Source organism: Pseudopipra pipra, chromosome 6 (assembly GCF_036250125.1).
Source record: "Pseudopipra pipra isolate bDixPip1 chromosome 6, bDixPip1.hap1, whole genome shotgun sequence".
Lineage (NCBI taxonomy): Eukaryota > Metazoa > Chordata > Aves > Passeriformes > Pipridae > Pseudopipra > Pseudopipra pipra.
In genome coordinates, this window is record NC_087554.1 from 59,597,902 (window position 1) to 59,617,619 (window position 19,718).

At 39.1% G+C, this 19,718-nt stretch overlaps 1 protein-coding gene across 5 annotated transcripts in view; it reads right to left on the reverse strand.

Moving 5' to 3' along the window:
• Nucleotides 1-238: 238 nt before the first annotated feature.
• SLC38A6 (solute carrier family 38 member 6) overlaps nt 239-19,718 on the reverse strand; it is a 41,961-nt gene continuing 22,481 nt past the window's right edge. For 2 of the 5 annotated variants that reach the window (XM_064659440.1, XM_064659442.1), the window contains exons 7-16: nt 17,846-17,928; nt 17,317-17,375; nt 12,807-12,872; nt 12,559-12,612; nt 10,924-11,003; nt 10,157-10,257; nt 6,902-7,026; nt 5,902-6,046; nt 5,686-5,780; nt 239-4,561 (exon numbers count right to left, since the gene is read on the reverse strand). In XM_064659440.1, coding sequence (XP_064515510.1) covers nt 4,481-4,561; nt 5,686-5,780; nt 5,902-6,046; nt 6,902-7,026; nt 10,157-10,257; nt 10,924-11,003; nt 12,559-12,612; nt 12,807-12,872; nt 17,317-17,375; nt 17,846-17,928 — 889 coding nt within the window. In that variant the 3' untranslated portion in view covers nt 239-4,480. The other 3 variants (XM_064659441.1, XM_064659444.1, XM_064659443.1) reach the window with 3 other exon arrangements.

A 19,718-nucleotide genomic window follows, 5' to 3' on the forward strand; every position in this document is an offset into this window, starting at 1 on the left:
GAAGAGGCAGGTTTGCTGTCCAAGAACCAACACCTGGGAGGACAAAACCTGCAGTTCTTGCTGGACAAACTATTTTTTTGCATCCATTTCAACCAGGAAAGATTTTTAAGAAGGATGCCCTTCCCTGGTGAAAGCGATGCTACATCCCGAGCTGGGGTGGCAGCAGCACCACTGTGGAGACAACGCTTGGTTGTGTCACCAAACGGGCACGTTACACACAAAGCACAGATGCCAATCATTAGTTACACAAGTACTGTTCTTTATTTTCTGCTTGGCTTTTCTGGGGACACGCCTCGGCCGTCCCGCAGCGAACCTGAGGCAAGGAGAACTCAAAAAGGAAAATCTGTTGTACCACACAGAGGTTTGACATGAGCTGGGCAATTTTTACACACAGATCATTCATTACATGAATTTCTTTTGAGAATTCCATTTCCACATGAAGCGTGGCTGGATGATCACAACTGAAATGCAAATACCAAAACCACCACCACAAACTGCAGAAAATAGGCAGCGCTTTTATAATACTGAAAATTCTCTCCCACTGGCAGTAGCAGTAAACATATCCAAAGGTTTCTCTGAAGGCAGAGAAAATACAGTGATTGCTTTCAACACGAAAGTCAATTGTAAACCAACAATCTCAGGTAAAGTGTTAAAATAAATCTAACTGGGAAAGGAGTTCTACAACAATCAGTGTTACTCGAGCTCCTGGACTGATGTGAACTTCAGTCTTTAATCAGAAGAGCACATTAGGAAGCCCACTACAGAAATATAAATTTCCATCTCCTTAAGTAGGGACATTTGGGAAACAAGTCGACTAATCTCGAAGTATTTTAAGTGATCCACTGATAAATATGTCTATCTCTATTTTTTATAGTAATATCAGTGTAACCTGATGCTAATGAAAGTGCTTCATATTCTTCACAAATAATCCTCAAAATTAATTTCAGGAATTCATTTTAAATGAGCTGGGCCATATTGGCAAAATATCCACAGAGGTCACTAACCCTGGTCTAAAGAGAAGAGGACAGGATAGTTTGACTGTGTCTCAATTTTCACTATACAATTTCAAACAAACTCCTGCCACAAAAATCAATATATTAAGATCCAAACTGCTTAGAAATATGGGAATAAAAGATGAGCATTTGCCACAATGCAAAGCCCAGTTTCGAGGGCTGTTGTTTGTCAGTCTCCTTCCTGCCATGTTGGTTACAAAAGACACTCTCCACACCCAGCTTGCCACAGCCCAGTTGAAATCTGAGCAGCCTTCAAATGGAGAAGGGATGGAAACAGGAGAAACAGAGAAAATAAATCAAAGGCAACCAATGAATTTTCATCTCTTACATTGTTCTTCCCGCTCAGCTGGGGAAAGGGAATCTTGCCAAGGGAGTTCACAAACGCTGCGGGTCCCTTCATCCATTCCTGTCCAGTCTTCAGAAAAGGTTAGAAAATGCCAATGACATGTAATAAAGCACAATCACTGAAATTTATAAATCTGGAAATTTGGAAGGAAAAAAAATCCAGACACAAGAATAAAGAAGAAAATATTTCTCAGCATTTCAGTGAGCAGAGAGTTCCAGACTGGAGGCCTGTTTTCCACAAAAAATTCATGCAAGTACTCAGTTGTAGCAAAACACACACACAGGGCACAGAATGGCCATGGGAGATGTGGAGGATGAAAACAGTGTTCTTACTCTGCTTTTTCATTGTGGACAACGCTCATACCTCCTCCTAAATTTGGCAACAGAAGTTCCTTCTCTTTCTGCCCCTCTCCCTCCCTCCATATTTTAAGTATCATAGAAACTTAGAAGTAGCAGCATTTCTAACTCTTTTTTTCAGATGAAGGGTAACAGACATCCTGTAACCCCCTGTGCTATCCCTTCTGCACCACAGCCAAAATGTAATAATAGAGCTCAGCAGAGCTGTGAATTGCTTCCATTCATCCTCACCAAGTATTAACTTCACACACTGGCATTCATCATTCCAAAGTCTACCTACCAGGACAGTCAGTGGATAGCCAGGCTAGTTAGGATAATACCCAGGGATTAAAAACAATACTGTAGTGATTTCTGCAGCGTGACAGGAATCCACTGTAAAATTAACACTGCATTTCAGGTATTTTCTCACTCACATTTTTAAGATGATGCACACAAACTCAACTGCCTGGGGGCAACAGAGCATGGCAAGACTCAGCTTTTTCAGGGGGACGAGGAAAGAGCAAAAGGTTAGTAAAGCTTTGCCAACTTCCTGTCCCCTCACAGATCATCTAAGTATTCAGAGTTAAGCCTTGCTGGTTAGTTTAAAATAAAGTGACTGTAGTGATGTCCTACAGGTACACTCCACAGTATCTACAAGAGTAGATAATAAATGAGAAAGAATTTCCATAAAAATTCTAATAAATACACTACCTTAATTCTAGTGTCTGACAAAAATCCCTGAGTTCATTCTCATCAATGTAAGGTCTTCTGTTTTCCTATGAAGTTTTGGTTCAGTCACACAGAAAATCACTTGCTGATGTACAGTTGTCATTGCTTGCTGAAGGCACACTTTTGTAAGGTACATATTTAGCTTTTTACAGTACTGCCAGAGATTCCCTGAGTGTCTGAATCCCTGTAGTGCAATGAAGCCCACGAGACACAGCTATCAGAGGGCAGCTACACCTGGTTATCAAGAGTTAAACAAGCTGGGAGAACTACAACAATAAAGTGAAATTAATTTTTTTTTGGCAGATAACATGTCACACCTCTCAGTCATGTTGGTTTTCTGCTGGTTAAACAAGCTGACAGGAGCCACTGCCAGTGCCACAGAACGAGTTGGAAACTCCTGGCCAAGAATGGACATGCTGTTTCTGGTACTGCCAAACTAGATGGCTCACCTGGAATCATAAAACCTCTGCTAGAAACTTTATTATAAAAACAACTGCAGTATTTTCCAGGGATTCTTTTCTTTGGTAACCTACCAAAACTTCTGAGTTAGTTCCCAGGCCTCACCACACGTCTGTTTCTATATTAACCCCCTAAGTAGAAGGATATTTCCAAGCAAAAAGGATTCCTGAGGCAGTACCAAGCTGCACCACCCGGGTGCTTTCAGGCCATCCATCAAAAATGAAAAGTATCTTATGGATCCCAAGAAAGCCAAGTGATCTGCTGGCATGAGAAATCCTGGTTTTCAGGCTCAGGAATAGAGAAGGTGATTCCAACTCTACTCTTTGTTGTTCCTCCCTATTAAGACAGGTGAGGATCAAGCACATTTAATCAGGCTTTGCTTCCTTACGGCAGGAAAGCTCTGAAGAAATTAGGCCACTTTAAAGCCATGAGATGCCACCTGACAGAAACAAATGTTAAAAACCTTACCAGGATACCAGCCACTGCTCCCATTCCACCAACAGGAGGACCTTTTTTGGGGGCACTCAATACCGTATTCAACAAAGCCCAGCTGGTGTTGAAAATTGCATTCATGTTGCATTTAGGGGGAAAAAAAGGAATTATAAAGGACTACATGGAAGTTTATAGAGATCTGAGGTAAAGTCCCACAAATGTAAAATTTCCCTTTGTCTTCAACAGAGACAGATTTTCACCTTTCAAGCCCAAACCTTCTCTGACACATAACAGAACATAAAACATGGAAATACTCTAGTTCAAACCTGTAACACTTGTAAAAATGGGAATAAGAGAGAAAAAGAAGAAAGTCTTTTACTGGGAGAAATACTGAGGTACACTGAGTAGTATTCAAAAGCAGATACTAACTGAAAAATGTCTATTACTAGCTGCAAAATAAAAGTACTTACTAATGCTACTAAAAGCTATTATGCTCGATGGGCAAAGCCTGCTAATTTAACACTTGCAACAGAATGATTTAAGTGTGCTGACACACAAAAACTGTACTTCAAAAAGCAATTAACAAATATTATCATGACGTGCCCATTAAACTGGGCTAAGGCAGCTGGTTTCTGGATCCATCTTAGGATAAATTAAGGTAAACACTCGGAATCAGAAAGTTCTTACTATGAACTGGTTGAAATATTGGAAATTATTCAAGCAATGGAAGTCTTACACAGTTTAGGATAACGTGCACTATCCTAACTGGAAGTATCATGATATGCACATGACTGATATAACATCTGTTCACCTCGTTGTCTTTAAAGGGGGAGTTATTTCAAAGTTCTACTTTTGTTCACTATCTGCCCCACAACCTTTTTTGCACCGCAGAAATTCTCAAGAGACCTTTTTACCTGTAATTGTTACATCATTAAAAACCAGTCTTTCAGAACGGCAAAAACTAATTAATTGTCCAGCAACTGAAGAGAGTGATTGCAGATTAAAGCAGGACCATCACGAACGTAGTTGAAAAGAGCATTATTTCTTCCACAGGCAGCTTTGGTCAGTGTTTCTTTAGGATGTCCAGCCTTCACTGCAGTAGTGTTGCCACGTCTCTGGTTCTTGCTGTCCTCCTGGAGCTCAGTTCAGACAGTGTCAATAGGCTGCTACTGATCAATCCAATTGTAAATTATCAGAACTAAACTCAGAAGGCCAACACAAATGCCAAAAATAACCAAGGCACACGCCTGTGAAGGAAGGGAAGCAAAAATTAATGTTTTGCTGAAGGAAGCATGTTATATGTTCAAGGTTTATGATCAATGATGACGAAAACCTGTAAGAACAGGTATAAATGGCATCTTTTAAAATAATCTTTATTATTTCAAATTACTCAGTCTTCAAACACAAGGTATCTGCTTAGGGGGACACTAAACTAAGCCTGGGACAGTTTCAGTGGGAACTCTGGAGCAGTCTGGTTTGCCTGCTCACTCTATCCATCTGCACAAAACAAAAATTATTTTGCCCTTTACAACTCTGAAGGAGTTAAGAAACTGAATTTGTATTTTACTCAAAATGCAATTAAAATTACAATGGATTCTCTGCATTCTTTTAATAGCCAGATGATAATAAAATTACCATTCAAGAGATAAGGCCCCAAACCTGCTGGAACTACTCCTGACTTTAAATGGTCAGAGGGCATCATTATTAGAATTTCTTTCAGATTCCCTGTTTTGTCAATACAAGAGCAGCCCTGTGATTTGTAAGAATGGCAGAAAGACTATAAATAAACAGTTTGTCAGCATTTTGGTAACTGGCATGAAGTTGCTCTGCTGAGCAGTGGTTAAAATGAAGACAAGCAGTTACAGTGCAAAAAGCAGGCCTACTGCACAAATCCCAAACAGAACTTAACCTACTGTTACCAAAAGAGAAACCACAAAGAGGAGAAAAAAAAAAGGAAGACAAAAAAAAAAAAAAAAAAAAAAAAGATGCTTGCATAGAAAAGAAGCATAAAAACTGTTTCACATAAATGCAGTTTGGCTTTGTCCCAGCTGCCCACACAACATCAGAGTAACGTGTAAAAACTGAGGAGAAATTGGATTAGAAGTCAACATCTGAAAACTATAGGGAAAGGCACTTGCTCAGATCAATGGTCCAGCACATGGACACACTGCTTGTCAGAAATCCCTGGTGAAGAAGGAGTTTCAGAAAAACCAGAGCTACTACAAAGGATAAAACAAAATGCTCACAGATTTTGTGAGCTGCAACAAGAACTTTGTCCCTTGGATCGTGTGCTCTAGAGTGTATTAAGATGCATTTAAAATGAGCCTATTTAAATGTTATTAGTGCACATGAGGGGAAAAAAAAAGCATACCCCAAGTTTCTGTGGTGATACGAAGTCCTCTCTGCTAAGTTTAAGATAAAATAGTCCAGGATATACAAAAAGCAAACACGTTGATGTGGTTGAACCTTTAAAAAACAGATAGTAAGAATTTCCTTAGAGGAGACTGAAGTGCATTACGGAATCATATACTGAATTTTTTTCAAGCTGAAATAAAAACCAAGGAAACCAACCACCACGAGAACTTACCAACTACTCCAAATACATTCTTAATGTCTGGCACGTACATTGCAAACAAAACAACAATTGTATTCAGTGTTAAAGTGACAAGGATATGGCAAATCCACGACACGGGAAGATGAGAGAAAAATACCATCAACAGAGCTTTCCTTGCCTACACAACACAAAGAGAAACATTGTGTGGGTAAACACAAACACACACATACATTTTAATCTTACTTCACTTTCATTACATTAGGAATTATGCCAACCCAGATGTGAAAGAATATTTTAGGAGTCAAAATGCCAAAAATTTAGTAATAGTTTAATGCTTTTGTCTTTCTGCAGCATAGAGTTTAATTTATTACTTTTTTAAAGCAAGATCTATCACATGGATATTAGTCCTAAGGAATTACTCCTTTTTTGGAGGGACAAAAGAAGGCCTGGGTGATAGTGCTTTGTCTCTCTGAACATCCTTGGTAGCAAATGTCAGTATGTTGCCAACTGATACATAATCTATACAATATTTCTACACATGTAGTTTCTTTTAGTCATAACTGAATGAACTGTCAGTTCTACCATGGTATTGATAAACTAAAGTAGGGGTTTTTTTTGTGAAATAGGTCAATGTGTGTTTTTAATTTACAATTAAATTGAGTTTCAAGTATAAGTGTGTTTGGGGGGGGTGTGTGTGCGTGGGTAGAAAGGAAAAACCAAGTCAGCAAAACTCAATTTAAGGGGGAAAAAAAAATCAAACTAAATAAACTTTAGAAGTTCTGAATTCTCTAAATTAAAAACAATGCTGTGGGCTAGTTTTAATCTGAAATCTGTCTCAAGAGCACAAATTAGCTTAGTGGTTAGTTGTTATTTTGGAGCTTTCATGGAACATATGCAAATATGTGGTCTTTGATCAATCACTTGACAAGTGAATAAGATACACAAGACTAGATGTGACTCAAATATTGCACTCTGCAAAGCATTAGCATTCCCAGTGCTCACTGCCAGCTTCAGAACACTCAGGAGTACTTACTGGGAAATGGATTAGAGGGACTGTCAAGAGCACAGCAAACAGGATGGCTACTTTAACAGTCATGATGACCATATCATGGGGCAGGTACCTGGAGTAACCTCGTAGCAATTCAGAGTCCACTTTGTCTGGAAACAAGAAAAATTAATTGCTTTATTAATCATTTTAGGACTAAGATAATTTACATGGCATATTAAGCTGGATCCATCTGTCTGTGACTAACACAGTGAGAAGGGGGATTCAGATACACTCTGGCATCAGTGATACAGTAAAAGTACATAATCTTCAGAAAAATGAAAAAACTTCAGGAGGCAAGTCCGGGCAGAGCCTCTGCTGAAGCCAAAGCTGCCTAAAAAGAGCATAAAAATATAAAGGAGACAGCATAAAAAAGAAAGATGATGCAACATGAACCCAAGTGTACAGTCGAACTTGTTGTGTGTCTCTGAAACAGTCAACATCAGAGTCTTCTGGCTGAACTAGAAGCCAGAAACAAATTAAATTTTGCTAAATTGACTGAATTGCATTTCCTTTTTTCCACCAGAAATGCAAGGTAAAATTTCAAGCTGCAATTCTAATTTAAAGGAAGGAAGAAACTCTGCTGGTGTTTGTGCCTTTACCGGCTGTGGGTAGCAATATATTGCTGGATGGCACAGAGAAGGAAAAACAGCCTCAGTGGGCCAAAAAGGGATGAATCAGTGATGAATTCCTCACCTTTAACCACTGCCCTTTTAAGGTGAAAATTTTCCCTAACTTAACAGCAAAAGTCAGAGAGCAATGAAAGCAGTTTGCTGCCCTGACTTTTTTTTTTTTTGGTTTTGGCATTCCTGCTTTCTTTGGACTTCAGAATGGACCAAAATTTCCAAAGTCCAGTCACCCTGTGAAGTTTCAAATTCACAGAAAACAGAAGAAGCCATGTGAACCACAGAGAGAGGAAACATGTCTCATTTCAAAGAGGGAACTCTTCTTTTGTTTTCAATTTAAAATAAAATGTTTTACATTTTCTCAGGCTGGTGTTTCAGGACCAGGGAACAGATTCTCTCTATTTAAAGAAGTAAGTTAGTTAAAAAAGGCAACCAAAAAGTGAAAAGGAGAAGAAGTATGCAAGGGGAAACAAACAAACAAAACAACCCTGTTACAGACATCCACTGTTGATTCCAGCACTTCAGGCTCTTGAGTCTAAGAATTACTAAAAGAAATCAGGCTTCAGAAAACTAAAAATGTTCCCAGTGCAACAGAATAAAAGGTTACAGTCAAGACAGGGTCTTGTCCCAATCATGACAGTGAAGGTAACAAGAACTGGGATGGTTTCCAGGACTGTTCTTTTCTCCCATTTTTTTCCTCCCCTTCTTATTGAGATTTCACCTGGAGACAGATGGTTATCCTGCACTGCTGCTGAACCCCCCAGAGTTGCACTCAAAATTTTCCAACAAACCACATGGAATCACTCAGGAAACAGTAATAGTGGCTGATACACTATTAGGGGCTTTAAGACTCCCCATATAATTATTCAAAGGTTTCTGAGTATCAAGGGAATATTTTCAGACATACACCTACACTTGTGGGATAAAGGTACAAAATTCCCTCAAAATCTGGAATTATTAGCTGCTGAAAGCCAATATTCTTGGTGCTTTTTCAGACACAATCCCATCCCTATGATCGAGAAATATAAAACACTCTGAAAGGAGAGGAAATCCTAATCAGAACGCTTTTGTCTTACTGCTTTACTGTCTCCTATAGGAATTTTTATTCATTCCAATCAATAAAGATTAGCATGTGATCATCTCATAAAAAGGGTCAGCTTTCAGAAGACATCAGAAGAATCCTCACAGATGACTGTGACGCATTTATGTGACAGAATTCGTATGAAACTACTCCAGAATCAGCAGGTTGGAGCAAAGCACACAACTCAAATTTACATCAGGACACACAGAGCCAAAGTTCTTGGGAAAAGGCACCCCACTGTGATGTTATGTGAACAGGACACAAACATTGCTATATAAAACAGACACTCACCTACTGGTGCCAAGGTTGGGATGGACCTTTAAAAAAAGGCCACTATGTAGGTAAGGGGTCTGAAATCTCTCTGTGCACTTGGGAAATTTGGCCAAGAGTGTCACACAGACAAAGTCATCTATGTTCAAACTCAACTAAGAAACTGTAACAGAAGCATTTTTAAGCCCAAATGCAGAGTTATTACACTGGTACTGAAGCACACTGTCACCTAAACTCTACAGCAAATGAAAGGTGTCTGTAGAGTTTGGTAGGGCAAGTGTCATACCCCACCCACTCTTCTGATTGGAAATAAAAATGTACATTTACTTCATCAAGCACTATGTCGACAATATCACTAAGAAATGGGCACTTCTTGGTGCAGTTCATGTATCAAACAGACACATTTCTGGCTCAGGAACATGTAACACGAATTACTGACAACCAGAAGTATGTGCTGAAAGACCCAGCTCATAGTTTGTCCTCCTAAATTTTTAAAATCCTTCCCCAGTCTTTTGTCATTGCTCTTCACTGCATCCAAGTCACAGAAGCAGATGGGAAATCCTGTGATTCAGGCCTTCTCTGTCATTTTTTTTTTCTGGAGTTCTCTAGTTTGTCTTTACATTACACTTAGAAACTAAGTTACCATGAAGAAGGCACTTTTTGCAATCCTTTCAAATAAGGATTTCCATGGGAAAAACATGCTGCAGACCTCCATGCCTTCTCAGCATTAGGGCTGGCTTGCTGTGGGTCAAATTCCTCTCAGAAAAGGCAATGCCTCAGTGCTACTTAGAGACTACAAAACACAGGGTCAGTAAGTGATAACTCTTGGTAGAAGGTAAAGCCTTGGAACAGACCTTTCAAACCTGTTGGACAAGCAGATTATTACTGGATCTCAAAATTTCTTACAGACTATGATAAATCTGTTCCCAGCATTTAACTGGGAATTATGCAATTATACAATCCAAGATATAGTGGCAATCAGTTTAATTGCACAGTCTTAGAGAGCATCAACAGACCAGGAGCTCCACTTTAGGAACCAATATCTTGTCTGTGTATCATTTTAGGGCATAAAGCCTGGGAAGTTTAGCTATATTACACTTTGAGAAGTCAGTGAGACTGTAATACTGTGCAGTGTTGGGCATATTATTAACTCTTGACAGGAACGAGACTTCTGAGGATCCAAGTGTATCAATGCCTGCAGCATTCCAGGCAGAAGACATTTATCATTAACTTTCATTCTAAAGAATACTTGAAGAACACACTTACCATAAAATGTCAGGTACCCAAACAGAGCAGATATAAAGTAAATTAGGAAACTCAGGCCAATTCCTGTGACAGTTACATTCTGCATTCTACTTTTGGATGGACTAAAATGGAAAAAAAAAAGGAAATCAGTGTTGCTCTTGATCTGTATTGAGGACAATTAAACACAGCACCATCTACAGAGCACCTTGACTTTCACAAGAAGTATTGTCTTAATTTATGGCCACTCAGTATTTGCTGAGTTCTGTGCTGTCACTAATATTTAGGGGGTTTAAAAGTATTTTTAGACTGGTAATTAAAGAGCACTTTTCAAGCAGACAACTAACACTGTACCCATCTTGTAGGGAATTTAGACATCCCAGTGTATCTTTTAAATCAAAATTTGGTTTATCCAGGATGATATCTATTCAGAGCAAGGAACAGAATCTGAGTCAAAAAACCCCACTGCATCAGATATGGCTAAATTCAGATTCAGTTACAGCAACAAAAATTTACTATTAAGGTACCTTAACAAATGACCTTTCTTGTCCTCGAGATTGTCCAGACCAGGACAATAAACTGACACTGATGAACCATATTTGCTACTTTTCTCTCCTGTAAAAGTCAGTACAAACTAAAACTGCACATTTCCCAAAAACATGAAAGCTAGTTAGTTAGCATTGTTTGATGGCACTGACTTGAAAATAAAAATTATTGAAGATTAATTTAGAGAAAATATTACAAAAATGCTATAAGTATATTTTAGTATTTCAAGTGTTTTCATACATTACCTTTGGAGCTCACAGTAGATGGGTAAGACTGAGGTATGGCAGAGAAAAGAGAAGGCCATGGTTGGTATTGCATAAGCACTCTAAAATAGAAGAAAAACATCTTGTAAGTTGTTTGTTATGACTGTTGGTTGGAAAAATATCTGGATGAACTCAGAATTCAGTTCAAGTGTTGGAAGTCAGAGGAAATATTTCCACATTAATGGTTTGAGATAAATCTCCACAACACAAAAATCCCACAAAATTGGACCTTTTCAAGTTGTATCACTTCAAGTGGTCACAGCTCACTATTTTATCACCAGGAGAAGTCATGCTGTCTATAGGCCAAAACCTGCAAGATTCTTTTTTGGCTGTACTGAAGCCAACTGCTTATGTAGAAAGAGTAGGATCTGCCCCAGAGTCAGCATATCATTCAATAAATTCCTTAAGAAGTTTTCTAAATTCTAATATCCACAGCTACCTGTCAAACTGCTGATTCCTTCATCCTGACTTCATTGTTTTATCACTCCCTGACAAAAATTTGGATGCAGCATGAAATATAAGTATTAACAGGAAATATAACATGCTTTGGCATCTGAAGGTTTAAGAGAGTTATGTAATTAAAGCTGCAACCACGCAATTAGTGGTTTATTATTCCAAAAACTTGTAATAAAAGAGATGAATCATCCAGTATGGCTTGCTGCAATTGCCAAGTGGAACAAACTGAACTACAACACTCTTGTGCTGACATAATCAGGCCCATACTGGTGAGGATATGCCACTTTCTACTGATAAAGCCAATTTTAAAAAAGAACTAGAGGTGAGTCCCAAGATTCTTCAAAGCACAGAAGGCCAGACAAAAGGCCAGAATCTCACAGGAGATGTTTCTGGTCAAAGCACCATTTCTGCTTTGATCTACAGATAACATTTGTCTCATGGGTGCATTGCCCAAGGTTTGTTTTTTTGTTGTTTGTTTTTTTTTTAATTTTCCCCTTCCCTTTTTCTTGGGAGGGTGGATTTTGTTTTTTTCAGATAAATGCAACCACGTCCTTCCTAAATCCCACTACAGGGCTATCCCAGGTTTAATCTTACCTGTTTCCCTTCCTCTTCACCCCACAGCAACTAGGGTTCCACGTGACACTTGCTCTCCTGCAAGCCTTGATGGGTGGTGACATGATTTAAATGCCACATTAATTAACAAATACCAGAGCTGGCACCCAGTGAGATGCACAAAATTGCATGAGTCCTGAAGAATTAGCTTCAGGTATGGAAAAACTAAGGTTAGGTCCAGGTAGTGTCAAGAAACCTGTTCTGCCTTGCCAGGAACTAAGAGAGTACCTACAGCCAAGTATCAGTGACTTCCAGCTGAGGGCACATCAAGCTGGCTTGATCTGATTGCATCATGACCACTGCTGCATCTGTTAGACTTTATTCTTTGGTCATACTTGAAAAATATTTTCATAAATGTTAACTTGGACAGTCAGCCTTCATATATAAAAAAAGTGAGACTGGATAACACTTGGCAGCAGGTATAGGAAATACTTCAGCAGCCTATAACTGGTTTTACAGAAGGACAGCTTACCCTGGATAAGGCTTAAACCCCAATTTTTTAAAAACCACCCCCCCCCTTTAAGTTTACGTATTGTTAATAGAGATTACCTCTTTTGAAAGATGAAAGAGCTTTGCTTTACAATCCCCAGTAGAATTTGAAACCTGTAAAACATAAACACAAAAAAAAAAGGCATAATGAAAGAATAAGCCCAAGCCACAGACATGAAACTTTTCAGTTTCTGTGATGATTAATAAAAGAAGGAATTTAAATTGCAAGCCATTCTGAAAGTGTTAATGTAAAAAAAGCATTACAGTTTACTAGTAAAATTAGAACTTCAAAACAGAGGGCACTTTACCTGTAAAGCCTCTATGGCACTGCTCAGAGGTAGAGGACAAGGTATCGACCATTTTTTAATCATAACCTGCAAAGACAGCAGACATTTGATGTGTGAATGATAACCTAAAAATCAGTTTTCAATTTAGATACACGTAGCTAAAATATCAGCCTGTTGGAACACACAGCAGGGAGCCACACCCACAGTAAATTACCAGGCCTGCCTGGCAGACAGGCCGCCAGAAGGAAATTCTGACAGAAAAGCTTGTCAGTGCCATTCCATCCAGCTGCTCCCTCTGCACAGCTGGCAGCCTTATGGTGTGGGGATCTGGAGGTGGGGCACTGCAATGGGCTCTGACATGAGCTGAAATACAACCAGCACTCCCCATCCACTCTCCCCGGGCTCCACACCAAGGGCCTCCCGTACGGAGTAGCTGCTGTGTTGGCGATCCCAGGCTCGCGCCCTAAGTAGACAAGCCCTAAACAGAGATAGAGCAGAGCCTAGGGCTAATCTTAAAAGGCAGAAACATATGGTTTGGACTAGAAAGCAAAGGAAAAACAATAAATGCAATTATTGTCCCAGAATGTCATTGGGCCTTTAGCTACACCCTGCTGGTTTAGGGACTGCCAAGTAACAGGGCTGAAAATCAAAGGGAAATTAAAATAAGAAATGCTACCTCCTTTTTCAGGAGCCCAGTTTAAAATGATAGTTGCATTGCTCTCCTCGACCCTAATTAATTTCCTATTGTAGTTGCCTGGCTTTAGAGGTTATAATTCTTTTGAAGCCTAGAGCAAATAATTAAAAACTTAATTAAAGACTCGGATTCACAAGAAGAATAACATGGAAGGGAGCGCCTCTCCTGGCTCAGAGAACCACATTTTGCTTGCTGCCAAGTGGTGTTTCCCAGAGGATTAGATGCTCCCTCTTGTCACCAGTGCCAGGAGAAGCAAACAAATGTTACCTCCGGACAAAATGTGGGGAAAGGGAACTGCGAGTGCATTGTGGCAATATCACAGGTCTGGGACTGCACAAGGAGAACAACTGACTCAAGGTATGGAACTCAATGGTAGCCTGAAAACGTTGTGAAAATGGATTATCAAGGGAAATCCTCCAGTCATGTTTCTGACAGTAAACTGGCACTGCTTTATGCCATTTACTGATTGTCTGAAGTGCCTCCCTCTGTGCCATGGGAACGGCACCCTCACCTGAGGGAGGGTGTGAGAGGGGACAGGGACGTGCTGGGGGTACACCAAGAAATTCAACTGAAGAGCGAGAAGGGGAGAAGGAGGAAAAGGCCAAACACTAAAATATAACTTGGGCCTCTCTGGTATTTAAAGGCATCCAGATAGGGGAAATGCAGGAGAAGGCTCCAAAGTAGTCGGCTTTGTGGGAATGTCATCTAAAGTTGGGACAGGCTTCCTGAGCACTGAAAAGGGCCATGGAGCTGAAGGGCAAGGTTTGGGGAAAGTAAAATGTGCCTGGCAGTGGTGAGGGCAAGGTTTCCTGCCAGCTAAAGAGCAAAGTTATATATAAACGTTGCAGAGGGAGGACAAGCCAAGCCGAACCTAAAAGGCTGAACAAAGTTTTTCTAAAATAAATGTAATACAGATTAAGAAATGGAAACTAAAAAAAAAAAGGACAAAATAAAATGCATTAGGTGTGTTTAAAATTTATATTTACATTTGCCCACCTGCTTAATTATTCAAATCTGTTTGGGTTTCCAACTGTAGTCTAATGAGGTCCCCCCAACAGGAAGAAATTTTTAAGCTGGCAGCACAGCCCAATTAGCTGAGTAGTCACACAGGCAGCACAACCTTCCTCTGGAACTTTAAGCCTATTTCACATAAACGTTCTTTTGAGTATAACAAACATTTGGTTTTAAGTAAAAAAAAATAAAAAATAAAGAGAAAGTCTAGTGGAAATAAGGTATTTTAAATCCACACCAAAAACACTGCTAAAAAATCAAGTTAGAGGCTCAAAGTGTTCTAATATTCTCAGTGATGTTGCCTTTTCATATCCTGCAGAGGGAAAACAGGAACCTCTTTACTCCAGCAGTACTGACAGCACTCAGCAAAGAGTGCATAACATCATTCATTACATATGGCAGGTTCCCAATCTGCATCACATTTTGTTCTGGGAACATAAACAAGAGATTTAGAAAAATACCATCAGTAATCATTAACACCTCTGTTGAACAAGCTACCAATAATGCTGTCTACAAACACACACACACACACACACAAAATGTGTCTTTACTCTTCACCAGTATTCAACACAGCAAGAAGGGAGGCAGTAAAAAAGAAGTTTACCAATCATAATTTCTTTTCACTAAGGATTGAAGTCAGGGAAGTATTCAACAATCAGAAATGAAAGTGCTCAGGACCTCACAGAATCTGGCTTTGATTAATATGTATTTGTTTATCTCCCAGATCAGCTCATCTCAGTGTTTGCAAATTTTTCCTAGTGAGGACTAGGACCAGTATGTTGGCTTCAAAGGAAAAGACACTGAAGATACTGAAGCTTACTAAAGCACAGAGGGGAAATTTGTGAGCTGCCTAAGCCCCAGAGCAGAGCACAGAACAAAGAAGTCTCCAGCCCTTTGCTCAGTGCACTCACTGACCAGACTGACCAAGACCTCTCTTTTCTGCAGGCTGCAGTAAAAATGTGGCTTCCTGGCAAAAAGCTGAACAGATGGTGTGCACTTGAAAAGGCACAGAATTACTGTATATGCAAAATATAATTATATCACTTCCATATGACTAACACAGTTTTCTTCTGGAACAAATTAAAACATATCTGCCACACAGAAATTAACAGTGTGCAAACTAAAACACCATTTCAACAGCACATATCACCCACTTCAAAGCAATTAGATATGAAAACTAAACCACATTTAATGCCTTTGACTTTCAGTGCCTAAAGAAGTAGGAGAGATTATTCTGTGAAGAGTATTGGTTTTCTTTAAATATCTGTAACGGCTTTTAAAAATTTTGACCTCAATTAGATTTACTGTGGCTGCTCCTTTGTCATTTAACAACAAAGAGTAAGCACACAAACTGAACCATCTCCTAAGAAATCCAGTAGTCTGTGCTCCTTCATTAGTACTTTCTACCCCTCTTTTTGATAGACAATCAAAAGTAAAATCTAGTTTAAATCATCCCAGCTTGACATGGCTGCACACAAGTCTTCCTTACACATTTGCTTTTTCAGGGGCCAAAATTGCTTTCAAATGCATCCACCCATTACAACAGCTTTCCTCACACTCCCATCGAAATCCAGGAACTGAACTGGTTTTAAAACCCTTGCAATTAGCTTCAGTCAAAGGCCTATGTCAGCACTACAGTTAGTGCTTTTTCTACCCTTTTTTTCTTTTTTCTTTTTTTTTTTCTCTTAAAGATAAATTTTAGGGGAGAGGTCAAAAGTTAAGGTAATTTATAAATATTACAAATTAATTTCCATTAGCTCTGGAGGGGCTGTGGCTGCTCCTCAATGTTCATCTTAAGAAGAATACTTCCCAAGGTCCTACAAACACTGCAGCTCTCCAGGGATACCCCAGGGAGATGTTTTGACAGCTTTGAAGTTTGGTTTTATCACATGGTTTAGTTCCTAATGGATTGCCTTGGTCTCCTGGATGGCATGTTTGTTCAACTTGCCTTCAACTCTGTTTATCCCTTTGTAAAACAGGTATTAAATGCAAGTCAATGCAAGCCAGAATGACAGGGGAGAGGGGGAACATTTTGCCAGGCTCCCAAAAAAGATTCCAAGAGATGACAGAGTGAGAGCTGCTCGGTTCTACGACATATTACACATGTGCATTAGCACACTTTTTCCCTGTAAAAAGAAAAATAGTGCAACTTAAAGGCACATTTTCCCTCTTAGATCTGCCTAGCAGGTCTCACTTTTGATATTTGGAAACATCTACCTCACAGGGGCCTTGAGAGGGTGAACATCAGGGTCAAAAGCCCCCATATGGCTCAGAGAAAAGAACTTTTCCTTTCAGCTGGAAAGAAGAATAAGGTCATTGACGTATTAATGAATCTTGTAAACTGCCTTAATGAAGTTCTAGTTTTCTTTGCCTTTTTTTGAACTCTGTCACTCCATTATACATGTAAATTTAATTTATTTGGAGTATATTAAATTTTCTTCTGCACTAGTTGCAGTAAGTAATAGTTAGAAGCTAAGAAAACAGAATTCCATTCCTCCGCTAGTAGGGAAACAAAAATATATGTGCCAGCTCCCTTTGCTGCACTGTCAGCAAAACAAAAATATTGTTACATTTACCAGCCCAAAATATAATTATTTTAAATCTTTTCACATGTTTGGAAGTTCATACACATTTCTAAGCCTGAGCAAAACAAATGTAATCTGTCTAAGCAAGCACATACTGAACTTAAGGAAAACTCTAAATTTCACATAAAAAGTTAAGGGGGGAGGGGAAGACAATTAATTTCAAAACAGTGTTATGAAAACATTCAAACAATAAGGAAGAAAAAAAAAAAGAAGATAAGCTGTGCAGAGATTTTTGACTTACCACAAGAGTAAAGTACACCGTAAAGAAAAATGATAAACTACTTGTGTAGCCAAGAAAGCCTGTAAAATAACAGTAAAAATAAAAGAGAATTTATAAGGAAAGTGATCCTAATGTACAGCTAAAGCTTTACATTTTAGGCATGTTTTCTATTACAGTGCTTGGTATCTGGGGCTTAGGACTCAGAATAACAACATTCCAACTGCCTGTCACAGATCATTTATGTAGTTTTGTAGGGCAGAATTAGAACTGGCTTACCACTAATGGCATGCTGTAAGTAAATGCAGCTCTTTAATGTTCTGCTGTAAAGATTTTATTTTAGTATTGCAGACAAAATACTACTGCAACCCAAGTAATAGGTTAACTAGGCAGGGCTGGAAGGCAGAACACACTACTACCACTTAAGCAGTCACCAGCACCACCAGCCCCGTGTAAGTTTAAATAAATAAATAACCCATTAAGGTTTTAAAGTCTTCAATGGTAATTGCTACTAAAGTAGAACAATATTCGCTTCTCTCCTTTAATTACTCACCAATTTTAGGAAGAAGGGCAAGAGGAAAAACAATGCAGACTGAAGTAATGAGCAGCAGCAGCCTCCCATCGAGGTACCAAGACCTGTTGGAAAATCTATTTAGGACTGATACAAAGCTCAAGAGTCCTATAAAATATGTTCTCATTTAGAACTGTGATCTTAGACAAAATAACCACTAGGACAAGAAAAAGAAATCATTTCCGGTCTCACACACAATTCACATGAATTTGTATTCCTAGTTTCTATACTGTGATATAAAACAGAGCTCCCAGACAATGAGGGGGCAGAGCATCATCCCAAACTAACCAGCACTGCAATGTTCCACAGGCAAGTGTCTGCATGGATCAGGGGGCTGATGTGTGTCAAGTTATTTCTCAGCAGCACAATATGCAAATCCCTGCCCTGATTCACAGCAGTGATCAGAGGGAAGGGGATTTCATACTCTACGGATTTTCAACAGAAGTACTTACAGAGCACACTACATGTATTTTAAATTGGATTACAGTGAGGTGTGTATTTACACTGCTGGAAGAAACAGCAACATCAATTCCCACTCACTACTGAGCTTCCCTTCCAGTTTATTACTTCTCCATGACCTTAGTTCCTTACCATTTCCAAGAGGTGTGAGACAGAAATCTCAGCTATCCAACCTATTTGTTCGGAAACACAGTTACATTTTCTGAACATATCAACTTTCTCTTGTACCCAAGTTTCATTACAGCTATCACTGTAGTATTCGAGCAACAGAAGAAAACAACAAGGTAATAAACTTTCAGCTGCTTGGAAATTATGTTTCCTGTCCAGAGGTGGTATAAGAAAGTACAGCAATGAAGAGGATGTTCTTCAATTTTGCACAAAGTGATCACTCATTCTTTGTATACATCCACACAAAAATTAAAGGACAAAAGAGACTGAAACTATGATAATGAAATCTGCTATAATATTTAACCATAAAACTATACATAATAAAAAAGCCCTGTAGAGGCACGTGAAGTCCTCGTGCATTTAAAATCTGTTCGAAGCATCAAAAAATCCCACCTCCAAACTGAGGAGAGCACAGATGGATAAGTTGTTAAGAAACAGAAACATCTTGAGAGTGGCTCCCCTGACTTGGCAATAACCATATCCTGTACTGATAAACATCTTGCACATCAGCCTCCAACTTTACTACCTATAAACACCCTGACCTTTGACCTTCCAGTTTATTTAGTCCAGGATATGGTTAGCACCTAATAAACAGGCAGCACCTCAAGTTATCATAGGGAAAGTACCATAACACCTGCGTTAAAGAAGAATTATCCTACAGGTATATTAACTGCTGTTGTACATCCTGGGCAGCCACTTGTGTTATAGAAGTGAACAGAGAGATTTCAAGGCTGAGGGCATCTTCACCAAATCGAAACCAAAATGACCATTAGGTGACAATGTCTGTATTAAAAATTAGTTAAAATACATCATTCTCCAAAAAGTGTATCATTAGCCTAAGTTTCCTACTGCTACAGTGAAGAAGCAACTTTGCCAAGATCAGCTGTAGTATTTATTCTTCACGTTGTTGTCATTTGGCATTCACATATTTTTACATTTTTTCTTTCCTTTTTTTTCTTTCTTTTCAGTATGGTGGATGTTCACATCAGGAGGAACAGCATCATGGCAGCAGACATAAGTATAATGCACTATGTGTGCATGTGGGACCTCTGTTTCAGTCTCCTGATTCTAAACACGCAGCAACCTCACAGCTGCTGTCAAGGTTCACAAGCTCAGCAGGACAGAGAGGAAATTATTTTGGTTACTTTACTGTGAGTGAAGGGGGAAAGAGAGAGGAAAATGGCAATGAGGTGATGGGAGGGAGAAAACACAATTTTGTAAACTCCTT